Source organism: Furipterus horrens, unplaced genomic scaffold, assembly GCF_987537825.1.
Source record: "Furipterus horrens unplaced genomic scaffold, mFurHor1.1.pri manual_scaffold_1, whole genome shotgun sequence".
NCBI lineage: Eukaryota > Metazoa > Chordata > Mammalia > Chiroptera > Furipteridae > Furipterus > Furipterus horrens.
This window is the reverse complement of record NW_028327171.1, coordinates 91,271,343-91,295,575: the sequence shown is the minus strand read 5'-3', so window position 1 is coordinate 91,295,575 and position 24,233 is coordinate 91,271,343. Positions and strand designations below refer to the sequence as shown.

The following is a 24,233-nucleotide window of genomic DNA, read 5'->3' as shown; positions in this document are numbered from 1 at the left end:
ATTCATATATATGTGCCCATATTGCCAAGCTTGTTGGTAATATGGCATATTAGCAATTTTGTAAAACTGGTTTTTTAAAAAATATTTATTTTTTACAACATACACACACAAAGAAAACGCAAGCAAATATTTTGAATATTAGAAAATCATTCTGGAGAGCTGACCAGGATGAGGATAAAACACTCAGAAAAGGAAAGCCAGTTTTCAATGAACACACTGGCGGGAAGGCAACACCGCTTTAACACTAACTGCAAATGACTTCAGAAATGTCACAGCAAGGTTGGGAAACCGTTGGGCTGCTAGTGATGGTCTCCAAGGCCCCCCACAGCAATGGTAGCATGCCTGCGGGGTCCCAGGCTGGCTACTGGCTTTCAGTGACAGTGAGACTTACTAACTAAGATGCGGCCCAAACAGACGGGAAAAGCGGCAGGAGAATCACTGTGCTCGGTATAGAAAATGGAAGGCGTACTGGGAAGAGAGCAGCTTCGAGTAGCAACTTACAAGAAGCTAATGTGTTAGGCTGCTACCTATGGGATGTCCACCTAAAACTCTTCTCAGTCTCGGAAGAATGTATAAGAATTGGGGAGCAGAGATAAGACAGACAGATAACCATCAGATCGTCAACAGAAAGAGGCTACTACCAAGTTCTATCAAAGATCCAAAGGGTGGTGGGTGTGGTGATGTTTCTCCCTTACTAAAATCATCTTTTCATGCTCAGCTAAAAAAATGTCGATACTAATAGAAAATCAGATACTCTCTGATACTAATTAGATTCATCACAAAGCTATCTGTAAGATATGAATTTTTCAGATACTCTGAATAAGCAAGAGGAAAATATGAAAATGCAAGATCTAATTCCTAAGGTCTCTTGGTACTCTTTTTTTCTATTTTCAATTAGAATAATCACCTGTGTTTTTCTTGGATAAGTCTATAAAGTCAGAACTGTCAATACTGAGTGAATTTTTTCTTGGCTACTGTTAACTAAGGAGGTAGCATGTTTTCTGCGATAAAAAGGTTTAAAATGCTCATTTAGAATCTCAGCTAAAACTGACAGGAAGTGGCATTTCTCACTGCTCATGCACTATGGGGGTGTGTTCTTAACGAGGCAAACCCAGGTAGTCTGACTCTGACAGGCATTTATTTAAGGGAGAGACAGGAGGAAAGACCAGAAGTTTACCGCTGATTTAAGCATGCAGAAAACCTCCTTAGAAACAATTTTTTCAAACAAACAAACAAACAAACAAACAGACAAACAAGCCAACCCACACAACAATCTCTTTGCAGGGACAGGTTTTCAAAAGATTGTTTCATTTTTCTTGTTCCTCAAGGAGGACTGTGAAAACACCCCTGTCCTAGCTTCAGCAGAATCTATGGAAGCCATCAGAGAACTTGCTGTTAGGGAACCTTCTTGCCTGCTGTATTCCCCTAAGGCTTCACTATGTTTGCAAGGAGAGCGGCTTCTCTCTGGCCAAGTAGACAAACAGAGCACTGGTAGTTCCAGAAGTTATAGAGCATTAGTCCTTGGTCACTTTTTTAAGGAAATACTTCATTTGAAAAGTATCATTTGACAATGACAAATGTGAGGATTTTCATGTCATTGTTGAAGCATAATATAGGCAAGACTAATCTGAACTACTCCGGACTTTAAAAAATATTTGAAAGGAAATATGTAAAATTATAAATATATCATATCGTAATATAAATAATCTTGAGGATCATCATGAAAAATAATTTCTACTCTCACATTTTGTGATGACCTAAAGCTTTAGAATTAACCAGACTTTGAAGCGCTGTAACATCCAGGGAAAAAATATATTATCCCACAAATAGAAATGCAAATATTTATGAATAAACCAAATACAATATTGCCAATGCATAAAATTTGCATACCTTTAAACACATTTATGAAAAAATATGAAAAATATTAAAATATATTTCTTCTCAATGTATTCTTTTCAAATGGACTAAGAGAAATCTCAAAGAATTTTCAAAACGGTACAACTGAATATTCAGATGCTTTCGTCATCAATATAAAATATTAGATCTCTTAACTTGTAAAATGCTTTATATTAAGATTGGTATCAGAGTCTTTGGCATAACATAAAATGAAATAATTCTTAATGATTTTATCTTGATGTATGCTATTGCTTGACAATACATTTCAATATATAATTAATTACTGAATATTCTCTGTACCAGAGAATATTTAATCTATTATTTTCATTTTGGAAGAGAAGAACATGGTTTAAACAAAACAAGGTTAGAGGTAGAAACATAATTTTATTTACATTTTCAGCTGTCATTATTTTACAAACCTGTGTACATGCCTTTAGAAATACTACATAAGGCACATACAAGATATAAAATGCAAATATATTTATACAATATCCACAGAAAACTTCAGATGGGAAAATATGTCCTAGCAATACTAAAGGGTTTACAATATCACATCACTAATACACGGTGAATCCCAATTCAAAGTTGGCCCTAAGTCTGACACTTAACCCTTTGAGTGCCACATGTAATTGCTAAAATTCATGTGAGAAATGCCAGGCTATTTTGCCGAGAAATGCAGTTTATGAAAAATGTCTATAAAAACATTATTATTCATAATAATTTGCTGAAAATTTCACAACATATAGTAAATACACCCTTCTTTTGTAAGCAGTGTTCTTTGATGCACTTTAGCAAAAAATTTATTGCATTAAAATTATTTTATTATAATAATTATTTTAGAAAAAATTAATTCTTTCCTTCAATATGGTTTTTGAAGTATAATATAAAACCTATGATAATTTGAAAAAACACATAGCAATATGGATAACAAGCAAGAAGTATGCCAAATATTGCATAAATTTTTGAAAAAAATTTCATAATGTACAAAAAAATGAACACAAACGGCATTTACACTAGAGACATATATCAATAGATATCAACAGTGAAAAACAGTTTATAAACAAAATGCTAATGCTATACCGTGAAGCAATGAAAATATCCATTAGCAAATGCTTCCTTATCATGTACACTGCATAGTTTCGACGATTATTGCCAAGATAAATGAAATTAAAAGGACCATTTAAAATGTAAGTAAAAACTGTAACAGAATTAATATGTCAGCATTTGAACAAGAGTAAAAATTCGAAATTTGGATCAACATGAGAAAAAGTTATGTCAATATATAACCTGAGGTACAAAAAAAAGAGAACAAAACATAAAATACAAATTATTCCATTGTTATTTACATTTATAGCCATTGAAAAAAAGAGTCGCTGGAAGTGACGCTGACACTTTTGGGAAAATTTGTCAGCGTCTCTCACAGCGATGCTGGCACTCAAAGGGTTAAAATGTGAAAGACACTGTCACTCTCACAATCCTGTTAACAGCAGGAATCATGAGGTACACTTAATTTGTATCCCCTCCTGTGTTTGTTAAGACTGTAGCAAGTGCTGAATGAATACTCAAAGAATTAGCAGCTATGAGATTTAAGCTTGTCCTGAAAATCCTACCACACTTAGGGTCTGTGCAGTGCAGATGACTGTACTCATAGGCACTCACCCAAGGAAAGAGTCTTCCTTCAGCTTTGCCTTCTTGAACTTCTTGCTCCCACTGGTCCCACTCTGGTTAAATGTCCAGCTTTCTTCATTCCAACATCCTTCATGATCAGAGGAATTTCCTTTTCCTGAGCTTCGTTTCCCTGAGGAAATTCAAGAGAAAGGAAGTGTTCGGTATATTGGGATGGGAGGGAAATCAACTAGGTTGCTTCACAAGTGACCCCCTGACCCCTTAGGCATCATGGGCACCATGCTATTTGTAACTGTTCAGAGGCTCAGAGTGATTCACGACGGGCTATCTTTCATAACAGAAAACACACAAGAGTGACTCATATCCTCTGATGTAAGTTGTCTTGTCATAATTCAACAGGTATTGCGTGACTCCACAGACAGACCAGCTACTGCTAGTTTCCCCATTACAGAATCAGCTTAAGGTGTGGGGGTCCTTTACTGGTGGGCACTATTAATTCTACAAGATTTATTGGAATAATATCCCTGGGGAACTATGTACTCCTGAGGATCCTCCTTCAGGGCTTGCTCGACCTAGTATTCACATATTTCTAGTTGGAATTTAGCTTGGCAAGAGGTAATCTCCTAGTCAGCTGCTGTATTTTAAAACAGATGAATTTATATGAACCACTCTATGGAATAAAGGTATACACATTAATTGGATTCTGAATACTGTTATGTTTTAAAGAGCCTTCACTTTCATTATAGTTTTGATTATCAAATATGTCACATGTGCTTCTGGACCCTACATGTCATGATTCTGCTTGATTCAGAAAATTCTTTCCATCAGTTTTAGAAAACGGACAAAGAGCTCCAGACATGCAATGCTGATCCTTCAAAACAAAAACCCAGCCGAAATCAGTAAAAAAAAGGGTCTGAATTACTTTAAACACTTATATACTGAAGACACTGCTCAATAGTGCTAGAAAACATGTAGATAAAATGACAAATGTATGTGATCTATACACCATAAAGAATCATACAAATGTAAAAATACCATTTTGATACCATATTGTTCTTACGGTGGTTCAATAGGTCTAAAGGAGAAATTCTGCTAGGTTGCAATAATCTTTTCTAATTTGTAGAAGTCACTTACCTCTGTCAACATTAGCTCTCAGAGAGGTGAGCATGCCCTCAGACACCAGGGTTTTATAAAGAGCACCTTTGCAAGACCTCTCAGATTTCCGGGAGCCACAGGTCTCTATTTTTCTGGGACACTCACTGTCCTCAGGCTTGGCTTGTCCAGATAAGCTGGGTGGTGGTAATGCATCCTCCATGGGGGTCAATGGTTCTGACTTTATACCTTCTGGCACTTCACCAGAAATGTTCTTGCTGGTAGAAACACTAATGAAATCCGAAGGTCTTGACTCTTTGGTGGTGTCTGAGGATTTCTCCTTTGACATTTTCTTCTCCCTTGATTTCGCTTTTTTCTTTGGTGGTTTGGCATCCAAAACGTTCCCCTTACCACTTGAGGATGCACGGGACTTCTTGCGAGGGGTGTCCCCGAGTTTCTGGATGCCCCAGTCTCCCTTTGCGACAGCTTCAATGGTGTATATGACACTCTCGATATCAGACTCAGAAGACTGCCTCTTTTTGCAAGTCTTCTTGGGTGTGGACTTATCATTTCCATGTCGATCTGTTTTGCTTTTCTTCTTTTTCTTTTTCAGCTTTTCTGGTTTGTTTAATGCTGTGGGATCCTCGATGATCATAATTCCATGAGGATGGCCCATGTGATCCTTTCTACTGGGAACATCGCTTATTATTATCTTGCTACTGGCAGAGTAAGAAAAATCAGGGAACTGACACTTTTGATCTTCGTCTAATTCTTCCTTTTTAGTTTCTTTGGGGTCTTCCATTTTTGTAGCCATTATATCATCCATTCGCAGCTCCTCGAGATTTCTGAATTCCTTAGGATCTTTTACATTTTCCTTAAATGATTTTTCAAATTCTGCTTCCTTGTGCAACCTGGCTTCATCTGTTTTCTCCATTTTCATTTCTCTTTCTTCCTTTCCCCTTTCCAATTCTTTAATTCTCCCGCCATCTGATTCTTTAGCTTTTATTAGCTTGGATTCTTCCATTGTCACTCCCTCTGATGCCAGACACATCTAAACCATTAAAACAAAAATGGAAGAACAGCAACAAAAATTCTTATTATTCTATACTTGAATTTAGCTTAAACTTTAAAATTATTATCCCTTTTGAAAAACTTCAAATTTTACAATAATCAGTCCACTTCTGCCAAACTAACTTAAATGATTCAAATTACTGATAACAAAAGGTTTTGGACATTATGATACATTCATTATACTCTAGACAAGTATATACCTCAATTCTCATTTTCCAGCTTCATTGGAAGCTTTTCCTATGAAAACAAGATTTGATAAAAGGCAGACGGGATCCAGAGCTGAAAGACCTGAGTCTGAGTCTTAGTTTTGCTACTTGCTAACTTTATAGTTAGAATAAGTCATTTCACTCCTTACTTCTCTGTTGCCTTTGTAAAATAAAAATAATTCGTCTTAGAAGATTCTGTGAGGTCTAACAGAGATGATGTACTTATGGCAATGCTTAGCAAATAATCCTCAGACTCTATTCTGTTGTTTGCACTTTCTGCTTTCTTGGGAAATGAGAAAAATAGCAAGCATTTTTACCTATCTACTTGCTAGAAATCTACTTGAAATTGATTCAGTAAATAACTACAGAAGGTTTTGGTAACGAACAAACTTTACAGGGCACACAAATGCTGATAACCTGAAGACCACCAAAGCTCTGAAAACTAAGTGATTTTTTTTTTTTTTTTTTAAAGTAACTTGGTGGGAAACTCCATCTCATTCAAATTTAGTTGGCTGCAAATTCTGACCAGAACTAACGTGAAACCACTTAAGGTCTTAATTGATCTCACTTAATGTGACTACATATTTACATATATGCTTTTGCTATCAGAATCTTTTTTTTATTTTTTTTTATTTTTTGGTTTTTCAATTACAGTTGTCCCAGAATCTTTATGCATTTGAATATGCATCGGGGAATTAACTGCATAGTGTGAGATACATACACTATATCACGATTTTCCTAAAATCTAAAAAATTCTGAATATCAAAAAATATTTTACATACAGGACATTAAAGGAGAAAACCATGCTAATTAGGCCAAGGGCAGCTCAGGAATTCTTAAACGTTATTCATTTTATCTACTTTGCATTAAGCAACTGAGAGGAAAAGGAGTGGTGGGGCTAGCTTAGCCCCCAAACCAAGCACACGAGTAGGAAGCCAATCCATTTTACAAGAAAAATCACCAATTTGTTAAATGGCAAGTTGTCAGAGATTGTTAACATCTGTAAAAGTTATTTTTCAAATTCAAGTGATAACACACTGAATGGTCAGATGCTGTTTTACCTCACCGCCCTCGCCCCCTTGCACTCGTCTCTCAAATTCTTCCTTGAGAATTATGTTATGATTAGTAAGTCTGGGAAGAAATTGGAGAAGGGATGAAGGTAGGGGCAGACAGTGCAAATTAAAAAAGAAGATGAGTATGACAGGACTACCTAGTCCTTTGAATCACTCACAGCGAAGATCCGAAATATTATGGGTCCACGATGAAGCTTTTTCAGAAAACCAAGTTAAGTTCACTTTTAGACCTCGGCAAGTAGTTATGAAGACTAAGAACTTCCCTTTATTAAACCTAACCAGAAATAAGGCCACAGCAAAATGTTATCTTATTTCTGAAACAGTAATACATTTAATCTTCCCTGTATGTATTCTTCTCATGGGAGATCTGCTGGGTTTTGTATCAATTTTGAAGTAATTTTTATTTTCCTTTCTTAATTATCCTAGTCCTTCATGAATATAACTATCCCAATGTGGAGGAAAAGACCATACTGGTTCTGGAAAGAAGATGAGAAGCATCCTCAAGGTAAATTTTATGTTTTTTCGATCACCACTACTCTGATGGCCTTGAATAAGTCATCTCAGGGACCTTTTATCATATAGATGCTGGTTTTTAGAGCGATATTGCCAACAGTTTGCATTTGCACAAATTCATCTTATCAAACCTAATAATACTTTGCAAACTCTATTCTCTGATTCAATATATTTCAAAATGATTCTCCTCATCATCCTTGATAGGATTCTACAGCAAGGAATGAAATGGAACGAACGCAGACATCCACTCGGGGGACATATTCCGGGAAACAGCATAATGTTTCTTGTGAAGTTAATTACACTGAGCACTAGTCATGCTTTACTTCCTTGTCTCAGGCTCTTAAAAGTTTTTTCACAAATAGAGTATGTTAATCCTAAATTATAAGAAAAACAATTATGTTCCTGGAAGTGAAACTATAAAAATAAAACAAATTAACTTCTAATCAAAACCTACAAACCACAAACCTCAATAACCAAAAACCTAAAACAAATCAGGCAGGGTTGGATGTCACTCTGGAAGTTATGCATAACTTAACATTCTTTCCAACGAAGGAATTCATTTTACTACTATATTGCTGACAGTTAGTTACACAGCTTTTTTTTTTTTTTTTTGCACAAAAGCAATGACCTTAGGAGAGGGCAGTCTGTTTGACATTTTTACAATACTGAGCAAAAATCTGTCATCTCCTCAATCCTAGTTGTTTCCTGAAGCCACATAAATTCATCCACTCTTTCTCTCTCACATGACAGTTTCAAGTCATGGAAGACAGACTTTATGTTCCCACAAGTCTCTTCTCCTGACATGATGTTCCCAGTTTCCTTAACTGCTTATCACATGTAAAAGCTTCCTCACTTTTCAAAGTTGGTTCCCTCTTACCTAGATGCAGCATCATGTCCTGAAGTGAGAATGGGCTTTATTGCAATTAGCTGGGTTCACAACAAAGCAGGAGACCTTACTTGGCTAAGGCCACACAGTGAGCTATGTATTTTAGACTTGAACCCCTATGAGAAAATAAAGGCTGAGAAATAGGGTAACACTACATCCTCCACTGGGTTGTTGTGAGGCAAAGGCGAACAAATGTGTGCGAATACAACTTGCAAATGACATAAAGCTTTACAAGGGTTGGGGAACAGTGATGTTTCAATTTAGCAATATCTTTCTTAGGTTAAGTTTCTACCCTTCCTGTTATATTCCTGAAGATAAGCAGAACTATTTGTCAATTCACAGGGACACTAATCTTCTAATTGGACCCAAAGACAAATCCCACCCATCTCCCTCTTAAACATAGGTCACACTTCTGGCTTGATTGGGGCTAGTGGTCTGTTAAAATCCTGGATTTCTTTATCCACATAATATGCTGGGAAGCTAGGCTTCCCCTATTCTATATCTTTATATTTTTTGTACCTAGATGCAAGATTTTCCATGTTCCTTATAGAGTTTATCCTTTCAAACTTTGAATTAAATTAACCTATCAGCTTTGTGTTATGGACACACTTGATAAAAGCTGTTCTGTGTCTAGATCTTTGGTAACAATGTTGAGGAGGACATGGCTGAGGACAGAGCCTTCTGGTAGACCTCTAGAGCCCTTTCATCAGTTGGACTTGAACATTCATAAACTGTAACCATCTAAGAACTCATAATCCAATCTAAATTCCCCCTATTTTGTTCACAAGGACATTAAGATCATCTGCCAAAAGTCTTGCTGAAATCTGGATATAATATGCCAACAGCATTCTCTTAGCCTATTTTATAATCATATCAAATAGAAAATGAAAATGGCTTGTGCACCAGTCAGTGTCTAACTAGGCAAACAGAAATAATGTAAGCATATCTAGCAGAGGAAATTTAATGCAGGGAATAAGTTGCTGAACAGGTCATGAAGAACTGAGATACTCAAACAGGAGGTGGTGAGGCAACCCAAGTATCAGCTAGAGCAGAAAGCCACAGTAGGTATAAGAATTATTACCAAAGTCTAGGGGCTGGGTCCCCAGTAGAAGGTGGCACCATGGTGGCCTGTATGGGGAGAGCTGGATGCACCAAAGAGATGCTGTCTTTGCTGTACCTACAGCCCTCCTCATCCCTTCTTTGCACTGCCGGCCTCTCTTTTCCTCCCTCTCCCTAATGCCCTTATCAGTGTCTTTCATTGGCTGCACCCAGCTAGAAATCAGGAGACACAGAAATCCAGGAAAGACAGCCTGCAGTCACCTGGAATATAAAGCCAGCATGCAGGGCAAACAGACTCTGGCCTAGCACATTTGACAATGACTTTTTTCCAGGGAGACTGATAATTTCCCATTTTTATCTCCTTTCTAGGAGTTCCAACATTATATCCTTAGAAATAATTCTCAAAAGGCTCTAGGAATTAGCAGTCTATATTTCTACATGACATAAACAGAACATGGGAATAGTTATGGATGTAATAACTCTTAGACAATGCTATCACTCTTACATGTGTGCAAACTCTATACTGAAAGGCAGTCGTAAAAGGTAGGGATTCTAGAACCAGACTGTGTAGGACTGCAGACTGATTAGTTCATTTTCTCTAAATTTTTTTATGCTTTAGTTTCCCAATCTATACAACAAGATTGTTAATGTGCCTCAGCTTCTCAATCTATAAAACAAGGTTGTTAATAGTATTTGCCTTAGGAGTTCTGTGAGGTCCAATGTGTTGCACACACATAGTACTTAAATTAATGCTTAGTACAGAACAAGAATATATCATGACAACCATCTCTCTGGGGCCTTACGCCATACAGAATAGATGTTAGCTCTTAGTATTAGTAGTAATATTCATATTGGTATCATTAATAGCACATCACGACCCTAGGAGACTAACTGTTTTGCTCTAATTTCTCATTGTAGTGTTGAATGATTCTACAGCTGAAAAAGAAATATAAAACAAGATTAGATTTAGGAAGATCTTAAATCAGTTACCTCTCAAGAAGCAAATCTTATTAAGCTCAGTTCTACTTTTAGGTACAAGCATATCTACTTACATCTACTTTGGGTGCATATATCAACACGTCAGCGGGACTTAAAGTGCATGCACACTACATTATGTAACTATGCAAGGATGTGCGCACAGGTAAGCTTATAGTGGACACAAAAGAACATAAATATGAACAAAAATGAATAAAACTGCATTGTGGTAACACAGAATTAATGTCTGTTATTAATTAGTCAGGTTGCCCTTAATAGAAGGTTGGCTCTTAATCAGGCCCTTAAACACACCTTAGTGAATGACAATTTGTCCTATTATTATTTTAAATTGAATAATCACCTTCTTTTAAAATGAGAATATAAAAGCACCTGCAGGGCACCTTCTGGATAGAATTCCCAGGGCTATATTCAAAGACATTAAAATGTTAATATTTTAAATAAAATGCTGGCCATAAATATTTGATTCTATTGTCTATTCCCTCAGGTACTACCCTATTTTTTATAACTGTAACTCCGGATTATAAAATGTGTCCTTTGTATTCTTCACCAAGAGTTATCCTAGTGCTAATACCTACCTTCAAAACAAATACATTCAACAGATAATTGTGTTAAACTGAATGGTTCATTAGTCCCCAAATTAACTAATGAGTCTAAAATGCATCCTGATTGATACCAAGAAAGAGTTAATTTACAAGTCTATAAAAAAACAATGCTAATCATGACCCTGCTAGGGTGGGCCTAGATCAGCAATCACACTGTCCCGAGCTATGCTTCACAAGAGCACCAGTGAAAATTAATCACCAATATTTTAATTTTACCTCTGATGATATTTAAAAAAATTTTTTTAAAATATTTAATTAATTTATTTTTAGAGAGAGGGGAAGGGAGGGAGACAGAAAGGGAGAGAAACATCAATGTGAGAGAGCAACATCAAGTGGTTGCCCCTTGCACACCGCAACCAGGGACCTGGCCCGCAACCCAGGCATGTGCCCCAAATGGGAACCAAACAGTGACCTTTCAGCTGTGGATGATGCCCAACCCACTGAGCCACACCAGTCAGGGCTACCTCTAACAATATTTTAAGAATTTTAACTCTGAAGCAGTGAGGTTTCTCACTGTTTTACATCAGAATGGCACATCACTGATGCGCTGTAAGAAAAGTAACTCACTCCCGTAAGAAAAGTAACTCACTCCCGAAAGAAAAGCAAACACCAGGATGTTAAAACTGAGATCCTAAGGATGTACATGTTGGACAAACACATAAAAATTTATATATATATATAAATTATGCTCTTAGCAAAAACGACTGCAAAGAAAAATGCTACAGAATATTGAAGGGGTGAGATAAAATGGAGGGGTGACATTTTTATGTTCAGGGTTCAAGGAGGCTGTCATTTTCAGTTCAGATAAGACCACACCTTAGGTTCAGGGTTTGTTACTGGGGACTTGCTTTAAAGACATAATAAATCTGTGTACAGCAAGCTTTTATCTCTTTGAATCAAAGACATTTAAAAATGTATTCCTTGTTCAGAAGTTAAGGTGTCAATTCATTTCTTAATATCGCCAGCTTTAAAACCTAGAGAAATGACCACTGAAAAATAACCATGTGTGCTAGATAATACCACAGAAGTAGAAACCCTTTAATTGAAGCAAAGAAATGGGTGAGTAGTTCCAGAATGTACCACACCACATTATTTCATTCCTAATTATACTTTGTCTTTCATTGTCTATTATAAAGGAACCAGCTAGATTAAAAACAAGGATGTGTGAAAACAGACCTACTGACTCTAATCAGGAAATTTCAAAATCTCTGCTATTTAGTACAAAACAAATGTTTTGCAGCCAAAGTATGTTTACAATCATTTTGTACTGGCTTATTATCTGCCAAAACAATGTAGATACAACCTAAGGATGGCATTTAGCAGTGCCTTCCAAGATGTGCATCTCTCCTATAATTCAATAAAACCAGAATGTTTTGAGGTTTTTTTTTTTGGCCATAAAAATACACTAGCTGATGGTTTCAGAGAACAAAGAATAGCATCACCGCAAAAAAACAAAAACAAAAAAAAAAACCCTCAATTTTATTTATTATAAAAGATAACTGGTCAGAGAATAGTGGTCCAAGTGTCTCTCAACACTACAATCTGGGCATAGTAAGGAATTTACTATTTGGTTTGCAGAAACAATTAGGCCAGGTGACATGGGGCTTTTCTTCAGAAATGGTACAATCTCTGAAAACTCCAAATGGGGTGGGGGTGGCCTGTGCTACACCTACCAAAGGAGGTCATTCGGTACATTCCTGTATGCCAGTTCCTCCAGAAGTAAGCTTGTGCAATGTGGGAATGAAATGCACAGTTTTAGGAGTTTTCTAAAAATGACTCACAACTCCGTACAAAAAGAAAAGAAACATACCACTTCCAAATAAGAAGCCCCCTCAAACAATTATTAGAATTCAGCTCTGTGATGACAGCATAGGGGGAGCGGAGGTGGGAGTTACATACCTAGGTTCTGGGCTTCAGGGGGTTACAAGAGGATGGAGGGATAACGCATATCCACAAAACTTGAAGTCATACTCAGTCGAATATCATCTGTAATTGGTGGTGGCGGGGAATGTTATTGTGACTGGAGGGATGGGACTTGCTACTTTTTTCATTATGGTATATAATTTCTGTAATTTTATTGTAATTCAGGTTTTCTTAAAGTGAGCCATAATTTCCCCTAAGATTTCATTTTTATGGCTACTAGAATAGATCTATATTTGTTTTCAATTATAACTGGCTTCTGCAACTTAGAATATAAAGAAAAACTAGGGAGGAGTTGAAGCCTCTGACAATGTCTTCATCTTTTTTAACAAACAGGACCCACCAGATCTCTAATCTTGCTACCTTATATACAAGGAGTGAGTATATCTGGAGAAACTCAGCAGCCTCCCCCTTCACCCTCACCTTAACATATAACTAGTTTCATAAAGAAGAAGAGCACAACACAGACAACAAGGACCACGAGCCAACCTCAGCAACGCAGTGACCGTGTTTCACCTTTCTTCTGTGCTCGGAAGAATATGGGTCTCTGCTTTCCAAACTCAACTGTTTACCTAGCTGGCAATCCCCTCTCGTGTTGACATTTTTAGTACTGGATTTCTTCAGCTATCCCTCCTCACCTCAGCCTCTTTCCTCAGTTCTTTCATACTCAGTATTGGGCTTCCTCTTTGTGCACAGATGCCCAGCCTTCCTCAACAGAGCTCAGGGTCAGGGTCAAACCTTGGGAAGCCATTCTTCTCCCACACTCAGGTTCCGAAGTGAAGTCACCACTCCGACACCCGTTGTGCTTTGCCTCGCACATCAAATCAATCATCCAACTGAGTCCCACACAACTGTGCTGGTGTCAATTTCTGCCTCCTATTCCCACTGCCAGCTCCCCCTCCCCTGGTTCCTGTCTTCTCACACCTGGATGTCCACAGAGGCTTTCTACTCCATTCTACACACAGCTGCCAAGTGGCTCTTCAAGCAGTACTTTCAGCACTGCGTACCTTTGCCCCCAATCTTCAATGGCCCTTCATTATGTTCAGGTAGGAGTTTCTTTGCTTCACACTAAACACCCTCCCAATTCTGACTTGCAGCTCCACTCTCCCTTCACCTGCCATAAATCTCCTCCACCCCTGCCAACCTGATCTACATGTCATCTACTTATCTCACATGTGTCTGCCTTTAATCCTTCACTGTAACCTTACCTCTCCAGTGAATTATGCACAAGTCACAATCTCTACTGTGCATGGTGGTCAGGTATAAAAGAGGGAGATGGACAAGTGACAGTGGGCACTGGCAATGACTTCTGGCCTCAGAGCCAGGGCTCAGTAGGGAAAGGAGAGGACAGTCACATTAGTACAGCAAGCACCTCTACAAGGGGCAACTACTTACTAGTTCTGAACAACTGTTCTTGTGCAGGAAGGTTAGTTCAGTATTTCCAGACCTCTAAATTTTCATGAGAAAATAAGAAATCTGTATTTACTAAAAATCTATGATTTTAAAATACAGTATTAACCACTAATTAAAATATGAACTATAATACAGGTCAACAAATTATGGGCCAAACAAAGCAACTCTGCAAGCTGGCTGCTAGTTTCAACCTCAGTTCCCCAACCACTCCTTCATCAAGACCCATCTTCATGCTCTTTCCCCAGTGGTGGGTCCCCAGAACCCTGCTGCTAATATTAGTTTGTTTCTTTCCTGGTTTTACACATTCACTTTGTCTATCACTCATCGTTCAAGTGGAATTCTGTCTTTGCATTGCATCGTTCCCTATGAAACCATCTGCACTATTTATTTATCCCTTAACTTTGTATATCTTACTTCTTTGCAAGTGAAGAGTAAGTTCCTGGAGGACAGGAGCCATACACCATAACTTCCTAAAGCCCTCACGGTACCTTCCAAATTTACAAATACGCACTTACTTATTTAAGTGTATAAGATGTATCTTGGCAGTTTTAAAATTACAGACACTTTAAAAAAAAAGGAAATATCAGCTCCATTTTTGACAGCAGTCTTGAACAATCTGTCATCTTATTCGGCTGTACACATGTGTAGGAGTAAGCTGTCTTCCACAAAGCCTTCTATAATATGCAAACTCCTACAACAAGCAACCTGCACAGTCGTTTCTATTAATCTAAAACAAGGTACTAGAATAGCCCAGTGTTGAAGAGCCCAGGATTGGGGACACACTGCCCAGGTTTCCACTCAGGCCTAAACACTTCCTGTCCGCTCAACCTTAGGCAAGGCAAAAAGCCTCTCCGCCCTTCTGTTTCCTAATGTGTAAAAGAGGGATGATTATAGTTGCTATCCTCAGAGGATGGGTGTGAGAATTCAATGAAAACATATAAAGTAAGTGTCTAGCACACAGTAGATAATAAAAGTTATTATTATCTTAGATTATAAAACTTGTAAGTAAAATCAGCTATTAAAATTTAAATCTATAAAAGAACCTATGAAATTATTTCAGAAAAATCAGAAGACAAACAGTAATGATCTTAGGCTTATTCTCCAGCTCCTCGTGGCACACCGAACACCAGAACTGTACCTAGAGGTAAAATGTTCCAGTACCACTGACTGTAGAAGATGGCTCACGGGTCACCTCATCATCACCAACATATGCATGTGTAGGAAGCTTCAGCAGCCTCACTGTTTTTGGCACAGAGTAGACCCTCAATAATTATTGGTCCTTAGAATAAATGAATAAACCGCTCCATTTATTATACTAGGCAATTTTGGTACCAGAGACCTTCAAGTGTAGAAATTTTCTTTGCTAAAATGTACAGGTAAAGATGTCTCTGAGTGTCTTCCAACTATAGCAACTGTAATGCATAATGATCTCTGGGGGATGCTTTGTTGCTTTGCTGAACTTTACATGACCTGACCTAATTAATTTCAAAATGAAAGGAAACACAATACATTATACTGGTACCTGCCAATTAAGAAACTGATTAACTGAACAGTATGAACCTCATGGAGGTTCAAACATTAAGGATTTTATTTTACTTAATTCCCTGACTTCAGCAGCACTATGCCAAATCTCCCTTCCTAGTTGGGAGTACTTTCTGAAAAACACCTGGAACAGATCCCAGAATTTTCAGGTCACTTTCAGCTATTAACAATCAACCCAGTTTAAAATGTCAATCAGATTCTCAAGGAAGGGACTTCCCCAGGGTATCTTTTGGTCCAGCGTCCAGGGAAATAGAGAGGGGTCCATACAATGCCAAAACTGAGAGCATAGGCCCATCCAAATCTCTCCGTGTTTGCTGTCAGCTTCTCCGATTTTCTTTCTGCCTGCCTGTGTGGGCATGGGGCCCAGCAATACATACAGCAGGCCTGTAACATTTCTTGTTTCTCACCAAAGACAAGATATTTCTTGCAAGCCTCCATGCCAGCCTCCAGGAATGGAACTGGAGAAGGGTGAGTGGTTAATTCTCGGGCTGGCTGGTTCCTGGCCCTTTCTTCATAAGGCCTACAGCTTCTCATTTAGAGGATAGAAGAAATGGTGGAGGTAGGACTAACTGTCCATGGTTATGTCTTTTTTTTTGGTCTGTTCCTGCTAACTAACTCTACATAAGATGGAATGACCTTGTCAGGGGACGCCAAGTGCAGAGATGATATACAAAGTATTTAATAGGCAGGGGTGTAAACCAGTCAGAAGAGATGTGGTCCCAGAGCTGGAACAGGGTCCTGCAGGCCGCTGGTGTGCCCTTCTAGTTGCTGGAAGGATCAGAGATGTTGGTAGCATTTCTGCAAGGGTACTCAAGGGCTTGGGTCACAGCCTTTGTACTAACTGCCAAGTATTTTAGTACCTGGACAGCCGTACTGATGCAAACCACCTAAACATCATTCCTGTTTATGGAAGCTCATCAGAATGTCCTGGTCAAAGTGATTTCTACTGAATACTTCCTGATATGTGAACCTGTCCTACCATCCCAGGCCAGCCCTCTGCCAACCCCTCCCCAGACCATCTCATGGCCTCTTGTCTGATCAAGCCCTACTACTTCCTATTTGTCCACTTGACCTGGAAACATACATCTGTACAATGCCAAAACAGTGCAGCAGGCCATTCCAAGTCTCTCCCTGCTGCCGACTTCCTCCAGTTCTTTCCTTGCCCGCTCGGAGAAGTGAAAGGGACAGCAGTGAATCTATGTGTAAAACATTTCTTGCTTCTTGCCACTTCTTGCAGGTACCACTCCCAATCTTTAACAGGCATTCTCTTAGAGCTGTCTCTCCTTTCCTACTCAGAACAGGGAAAAAAGCCAAAATACTCTGGATGACTGGATAGCCTATGATATTCCCCCACTCACTGTGACTTGGGGCTAGAGTGAGGATGAGAGGAGAAACCTCTGCAGTAGTAAGTATATGGGACAGTAGCTGAATTAGGCCATCTCTTCATAAATCCCAAGAGCAGGGTCTGACCCAGATTGAAGGTGGCTTCTTGAAGGCTTTCCCTTTGGAATGTGCAAATTTAGAGCTGTTCCTTCAGATTTCAGACAATACCACCAATTATGACCAACAGAAAAAAATCCTCCTCAAAATCCTGTTATACTTATTTAAAGAGGAACCAACATAATTAAATATGTTTTGTTCAGGAAAAATGAGCATCAAGTACACATTGGATTAAAAAAATTGAGGAAGCTTATTTCTACTGGTGATTATTTGGAGATGCTGATTAATCCATTGTGCACATATTTATGTTTAATTAGAAACTGGGAAGGCTTCAGGATGTTATTCTAAAACACAGCCTATTAGCATTATGGCTTCATATTCATGTGGTACATATAATGTAAATTATTTTTTAGCGACCTTGTTTCATCAAAAGCATGTATTTTTTACTCAGATGTCATAAGAAACTAAGTCTGAGTATAAGCTGATTTGCTCTAATTGGTATAGGCTTATTGCAGTCATTTTACCCCTTTAAATTATGACGCCAGCATTCAAACATCTGTTAAACCATAGCATCTGTTTCATATTTGGGATGCATCCCTACAAATTAGAAGAGTGTTCTTTTTTAATGAGCTCAGATTTAATAGGAGATCCTTTTTTTATGACTTATGTAAAAGAAATAAAATGAGAGGACAGATTCATTTCCCTACACCCTCCTTCACAGCAAAGTACCTCAAAGGTCCACACTTTCCTAATACATTACTGTTTAATAAAGATGTATTAACATTGAAAGTTAGGTTTGTTTTACAATTTAGTGTTTAATATTTAAAAAACTGAATGTATCCATTCATCTACTGATGGACACACTTAGGTTGTCTCTGCATCTTGGCTATTGTAAACAGCGCTGCAGTCAATGTATGGGTGCACATATCTTCTCAAATTAATATTTTTGTTTTCTTCTATACTTAAATAAAAAAATAAAAACCATATGTATATGTTTGTATATGGGTGTATACACACATAACCAAGAAATGAAGAGAGGGCTATATATTCCTATTATTCAAGAAAAATAATCACTTCTTCCAAATAAATTGCCTTTAAAATCCATAGTCTCAAGAATATTAGACAAATTCATGACCACATGGTCTCTCACTATACTAAGTCTTGTTTATAACTCTAACTCCAAAGATACATTCGTTGCCAGATTCTTACCATTTTAGTTCTACCTGAAGTAGTACTTTGCTACTGACTTACCCAGTTCTTTTAAAAACTATCCCTTGTGATTTTCATAAGCTTTCTAGTCATTTATAGACCTCTCTTTGGGTTTGAATTTGTCTTCCACAAGAAGCACCATGTCAGCTTAATGTCAGACAACAATGGGTTAGTTTGTTTCACTGTTTATGAGGGGGAGGACCCAAAAACCCAAAGTTTATGTATAAAAATTGTGTATTTATTCTTACATGTTTAAACTTCAGTCACCTTCAAAGTACTCTCCATTTGATGCAATACACCTATAGATGTTTTTTTCCACTGCTCAAAAACAGTTTTTGAACTCATCGATTTTAATGCCTTTTAATGCTTTTGCCATTTTTTGTTTTACCTCTTCCACATTGGCAAAATGTTTCCCTTTGAGGACTCTTTTCATCCAGGAAAATAGGACAAAGTCACTCAAGGTGAAATCAGGTGAATAGGGAGGGTGCAGCGTAGAGGTCATGCCGTTTTTGGTCAAAAACTGCTGAACACTCAGCCTGGTGTAGACAGGTGCACTGGTAAACCACCCACCATGAAATGGGCAAATGCATTAAAAGAGTCCTCAAAAGAAATTCACCGAAGCCAAACGCAACCTCTCACAACAATGCCAGCTGGCGCACTGACACAAATGGATTCCTAGAACACTCACCTAGCAGCGAAGCCTACCCTCCAGAAGATAATTCTGGGTTTTTTGGTTTTTTTTTCCTTTACTATATCAGGCCTTTGTATTTTTATATTTCTAATTCAGATCTGGCTGGACTTTAAAAGCTTAATGTTAAGATATTTAAAACTCCTAAGTTTTAATGATATAAGCTACCATAAAATTTGACAGATCATCCCACTAAGTTAACAAACAACAAAAGACTTATAGAACTCTTACCACTCAAAATAAACAAACAAACAAATAAACAAAACAAACAAACAAACAAAAAACTTTAGAAGGAGCTCATGGGAAGGAAGCCAGAAACATGAGAGAAAAGAAAAAGCTGACATTATTAGAGATTTTTGGTTACCCATTTTTGTACCTGCTAATTTGTCTCAGCAAAAGGAAGAACTGTTACTATGGTGCCCTAGCGCTAAAGACGTTTCTTTTGCGCGTTCCCTCAAGGCAGAGCAGTCACAGCTCAGCAGAAAAAGTCACTGCTCTTGCCCACTCTAAAAACTGCTCCTGGCACCTTCCTCCCCATCCTATCCCCACCAAATGAGGGTTCTGTCCCGTACAGGATTTATGAAAACACATCTTGTACTTTGCCAAAGGAATTTTAAAACTATGTCCCATCACACGTACAACTGATAGATGTTATAAAACCAGACCTTTGAACATGTCATTTGAGTTCTTCACTAAAAGCAACAAAAATTAAAACATCAACCACCTGGTAAAAAAGTAGTGCATTCTAGGGATTTATAGATGTTACAAGAGAATCAGTGAAGAAGAAAATGACCTGGGCCATTCTTCTGGGTTCAGGCTAAACTTATTTAACCAACCTGAGAGAGACAAAACTGACTTTACTTTAAAATATCTCCTGTGAAAGATTTTGCAGTTTCCCTGGGTAACCTTTTTCAATGCTGAAGGACTTTCAGTAGCAAAACAACTTTTTTTCTTTCCCCTCTAAATTAAAGGTTAACCCTTTCACTGTTGAAAATTAGATACAACACACTTTATGGTCAAAGGTGAGATGGTACAATTTAAGGAATACTGTTATGATTAACTTTTTGTGATTTCTGCCTCTGCAGAGCTTATCTCAGGATATTCTTAGAAACTTGCCTCTGCTAGTTGAAAGAGTGCAGACTTCCCACAGCGTTTCACAGGTTCAGCACCACCCAAATGTGAAGTGTTCGAAGATATCTATATTGAAAACAAGTCACATAAAGAATATTAACTGTGATATCAGAATCCTTGCTTTCCATTCATACACACTGAGGAATTTTCCTTCTTTTATGAGAACAGCATTGCTCCCAAGTATCAAATAATTTGAAATGTGGTATGCTTAAGATTATAATTTTGAAACCAAATTTAGTAAATAACCCCCAAAATAGTAACAAAAAGAGGCATGACTTTGGGGGCTGTTTAATGACAAGGCAATGTATTATCTTTTCTATTCCAGGCTTTACACTTAATTCTCTAACCTTACAAGAGACACGCATTTCTGTTTCTACATAAATAACAATTAATGAAGTGTCAGATATAAAAGAGCTATTTAGAATCAATTTGTATTTACCAAAGCAATTAGTTAATTTTTTTAAAGGAATATATTTGGGAGCTCTGAGGAAAGAGAATCCAGTCAAATACGTTTTTGGAGAATCCAATATAAATGTCCTAGGCAGTATGGCAGGAGCTGGGGAACCTAGGAATTTTATATAAAACATTTGCTCTGGCTTTGCAAATATGTTCTAAGGTACACAAAGACTGACAACCCAGACCACAAATCTGAATAAGTGGCACAATTAAGGACCTATGTTATGGTACATACACACATGTATACAACATTACATTGACTGCATATTCTCCTTCCAGTGCAGCTCAAACAGCAGCCAGGCACTGATAACAGTGAATAATGCTATAGCCTTTATCATTTTTTAAATGAAAATTTCATTTTCAATTTCTAGCTTAACTCCATAAGGAGCTGAGAAGGACATGTTAAGGATCTTTATACAAAGTTTGCTTCTCCTGGAGTTCTGTCATTATTAGAGAAGCTAGCTGGATTTTTGTATTCTTTGTGATTCTGAATTCTTTCTCAGTTTAAAGACAGACGCATTTCTCAGTTCAGTATAGAAGGCAATCCTGCTTCAGGTGACCCCAGTCCCGCAGGGGATTCTATGGAGCTGTCAGCTCCAGGAGAGACTGGGTGCTTTGTTGCTAAAGGGACTTCTCCCTAGACCACCTGCTGCAGAAGAGGCCTTTGTAGAGGCACATATTTAATAAGCTACCTGGGCTATTTAGAAGGGCCTAGTGTAATAAGTTTTAAGAATTTTTTCTTCCTAGGTGCTATCGTTTTAAACATAGTCATTGCCTATTCACCCTAATCCCTTACATTATCTTTAGAAGATCAATTTATGGGGCTCAATCTTTCAAAGTTTAGAAAAATTTCCTCTGACTAAATTTTCTGATATAGGCTACTTCTACTTTTTCCAGACAAGCTGAATTTAATTACTCACTTATCACAAGATTAAGAGAAACAAATACATTAGTATAATCACTGATTCTCAGTGACTTGAGAAAATGAAGAGCTGAAGATGAATGCCAGTTCCTTGAACCAAGGTTGTATAATAGAAAGAACATGGCTTTTGTGTCAGACAGACGTGCCTTCATTAACTTTCTGCTGTGTGGACTTAAGCAATAACTATGACTTTGAGCCTCATTTACCTCGTCTTCAAAATAGAAACAATTATACCAGCCCCATACCACTGTTGTGAAGATTAGATTTTATGTTAATGAAGAAGTTGGTACAGTTTTGAGCTCATATATGCTTTCAACAAATAATGCATTTATTAGTGTTAAGGATCTATCATTAACACTAGGAAACACAGACTCTTTCAGTACAATTCCAAAAATTAGTTACCTAGTGAAATTGTAACAGAATAAAAAATTGCAATGTCAGAGGATAATTATTATTTAATACTTAGAATATTAAATCTGTCACATAACCATATAATACCCTCAAGATTTACTGAAGGACAAGCTGGGTAATGCTGCACTGATAGCCCAAGACACTGTTTCTAGTTCTTCACTGGCTCCCTCTGCTGTTAACTTTCATTGCTGTAGGTTTACTTATATGCTCCTTGATTCTATTCATGTTTGTTTACTACCATATATCCTGTGCCTGACGCAGTGGATGTATTATCTGCCACCTGCGTTTATGCTCTGCTGTCTGAGTCAGGGCTTAAAAATCGTCCCTTGCCTTTCAGAAGGAATCACTTATGTTTAGTCAGAACAATTTTCCTCACTGCCTAGAACAGAACTTTTACCTATTTTTAGGTACAGGGCAGTAGTTTAAATGCTCAAAGTTGCTGGAAACCTGATTTCCAAAGGGGCATGTGTAGGGAAGGATCAATGTATTTTAGCCCAAAATTTATATAACCATAAAATTTTCATGGAATGTCTTAGTGACAAGATACACTTTCTAAAAAAGTCATTGGTTTATTAATTGGGGTGGGAGCCAAAAAACCAAACATATGTTAAGCCCATGGCTTGAGCCTTATCTTGACTTCTCTGCAGCATCCCACATGGCTGATCCTCCTTCTGGAGGACTCTTATTTGGGCTTCTGTTACTGCAGGGTCCTGGCTTTCTTCCTACCCCTCAGGCCCCTTCTTGTTGTTCTTTGCTGGCTCTCCTCAGAATTTTGCTTTGATGCCCTCTTTTTATTTATATACTTTTTTCCTCTCCATAATCTTGTCTGTTCTGACAGCTTCAATTATAAGCATAGCTTGTGCGATGCCCATTTGTTATAGCACAGTTCATTCCTGCCCCTCCCTGTTTTTTTCCCATTTACGACACGTGCATTCTTTCAAGTAAGAACAATACAGTTAATATATTTTTCAATGACTGATCAGCTGGTGGCAGAAGTGCATGTTATATTCCTGGGCTCTAGGGAGCCATACTGCATAATATGTTCCTGGCTTTGCTTTTTTTATTTTTATTTTTTAAAGATTTTATTTACTCTTTTTTTTTTTAGAAAGAAGGGAAGGGAGGGAGAAAAGAGAGGGAAACCTCAATATGCGAGAAATATATCAATCGGTTGCCTCTCACATGCCCCCAACTGAGGAACCTGGGCCGCAATCCAGGCATGTGCCCTGCCTGGGAATCAAACCTGCAACCTTTTGGCTTGCAGGCCGGCACTCAATCCACTGAGCCACACCAGCCAGGGCCTGGCTTTGCTTTTCATTTTCCTTGAACTGATGGTGCTTGACAATCTGTTAATTTCTTTGTAGTCTCTCCTCTGGTTATTATGTATGTTTTGATTAAAAAAAAAAAAAAAAAAAAAGGTTGGGTGTAACAGATGTGGGGTAACAGCAAAAATGCAAGAAAAATTCTCACCCTAGATGTTAAACTGCTTATTTTATAGCTGGCCTGAGGCAGGGCAGCCCACTAAGGAAACAGGTGGTAAAAATCAAAAGCAAATTAGGTAATGGGGAAGTCTTCTGCACTTATAAGGGATATCATAAACATTGTACTCTGGGAGGAAATGGCCAGTAATAATAAATAAGGAATCAAAGAACAGATGAGCAATGTGAGACGACTGCTCTTCCTTACCTTAAAAGAAATATTAATGTTTCCAATAAAGCACATAATACTCTCACACTGATTAGTCACAGTGTGAGTCTGTAACGGTTTTTTTAAGTGTAATATTCTGTAACACACTGAGCATTTCATCATGAAAACAAATGCCAAAACTTGCACCTATTGCTTATATTCACTTGTGACAATGGCTTAAATTTGCTTATTTGTCTAAATCATCCAGATTAGCCCTCTGTCTGCAAAGTAAATATGTAATTTTTCAACACGAGGATATGCTCTAGGTGTTAAGAGTCAGTCACAGAGCAGAGGAGAGAATATGGTCATGGCTTTCAGGTATGTTAAATAATGAAGGCAAGAGCACCCTTCTGGCACTGCATTCAGTCATTAGTCTTCAGTAAATGAGATCTAAAAAG

General features: G+C 37.8%; 1 protein-coding gene across 2 annotated transcripts in view; it reads right to left on the bottom strand.

Moving 5' to 3' along the window:
- BBX (BBX high mobility group box domain containing) overlaps window positions 1-24,233 on the bottom strand; it is a 259,093-nt gene that overhangs the window by 28,088 nt on the left and 206,772 nt on the right. For both annotated transcript variants that reach the window (XM_090276338.1, XM_090276346.1), the window contains exons 12-14: window positions 20,349-20,429; window positions 4,657-5,665; window positions 3,556-3,694 (exon numbers count right to left, since the gene is read on the bottom strand). In XM_090276338.1, coding sequence (XP_090132464.1) covers window positions 3,556-3,694; window positions 4,657-5,665; window positions 20,349-20,429 — 1,229 coding nt within the window. The remainder of the gene's footprint in view (window positions 1-3,555; window positions 3,695-4,656; window positions 5,666-20,348; window positions 20,430-24,233) is intronic.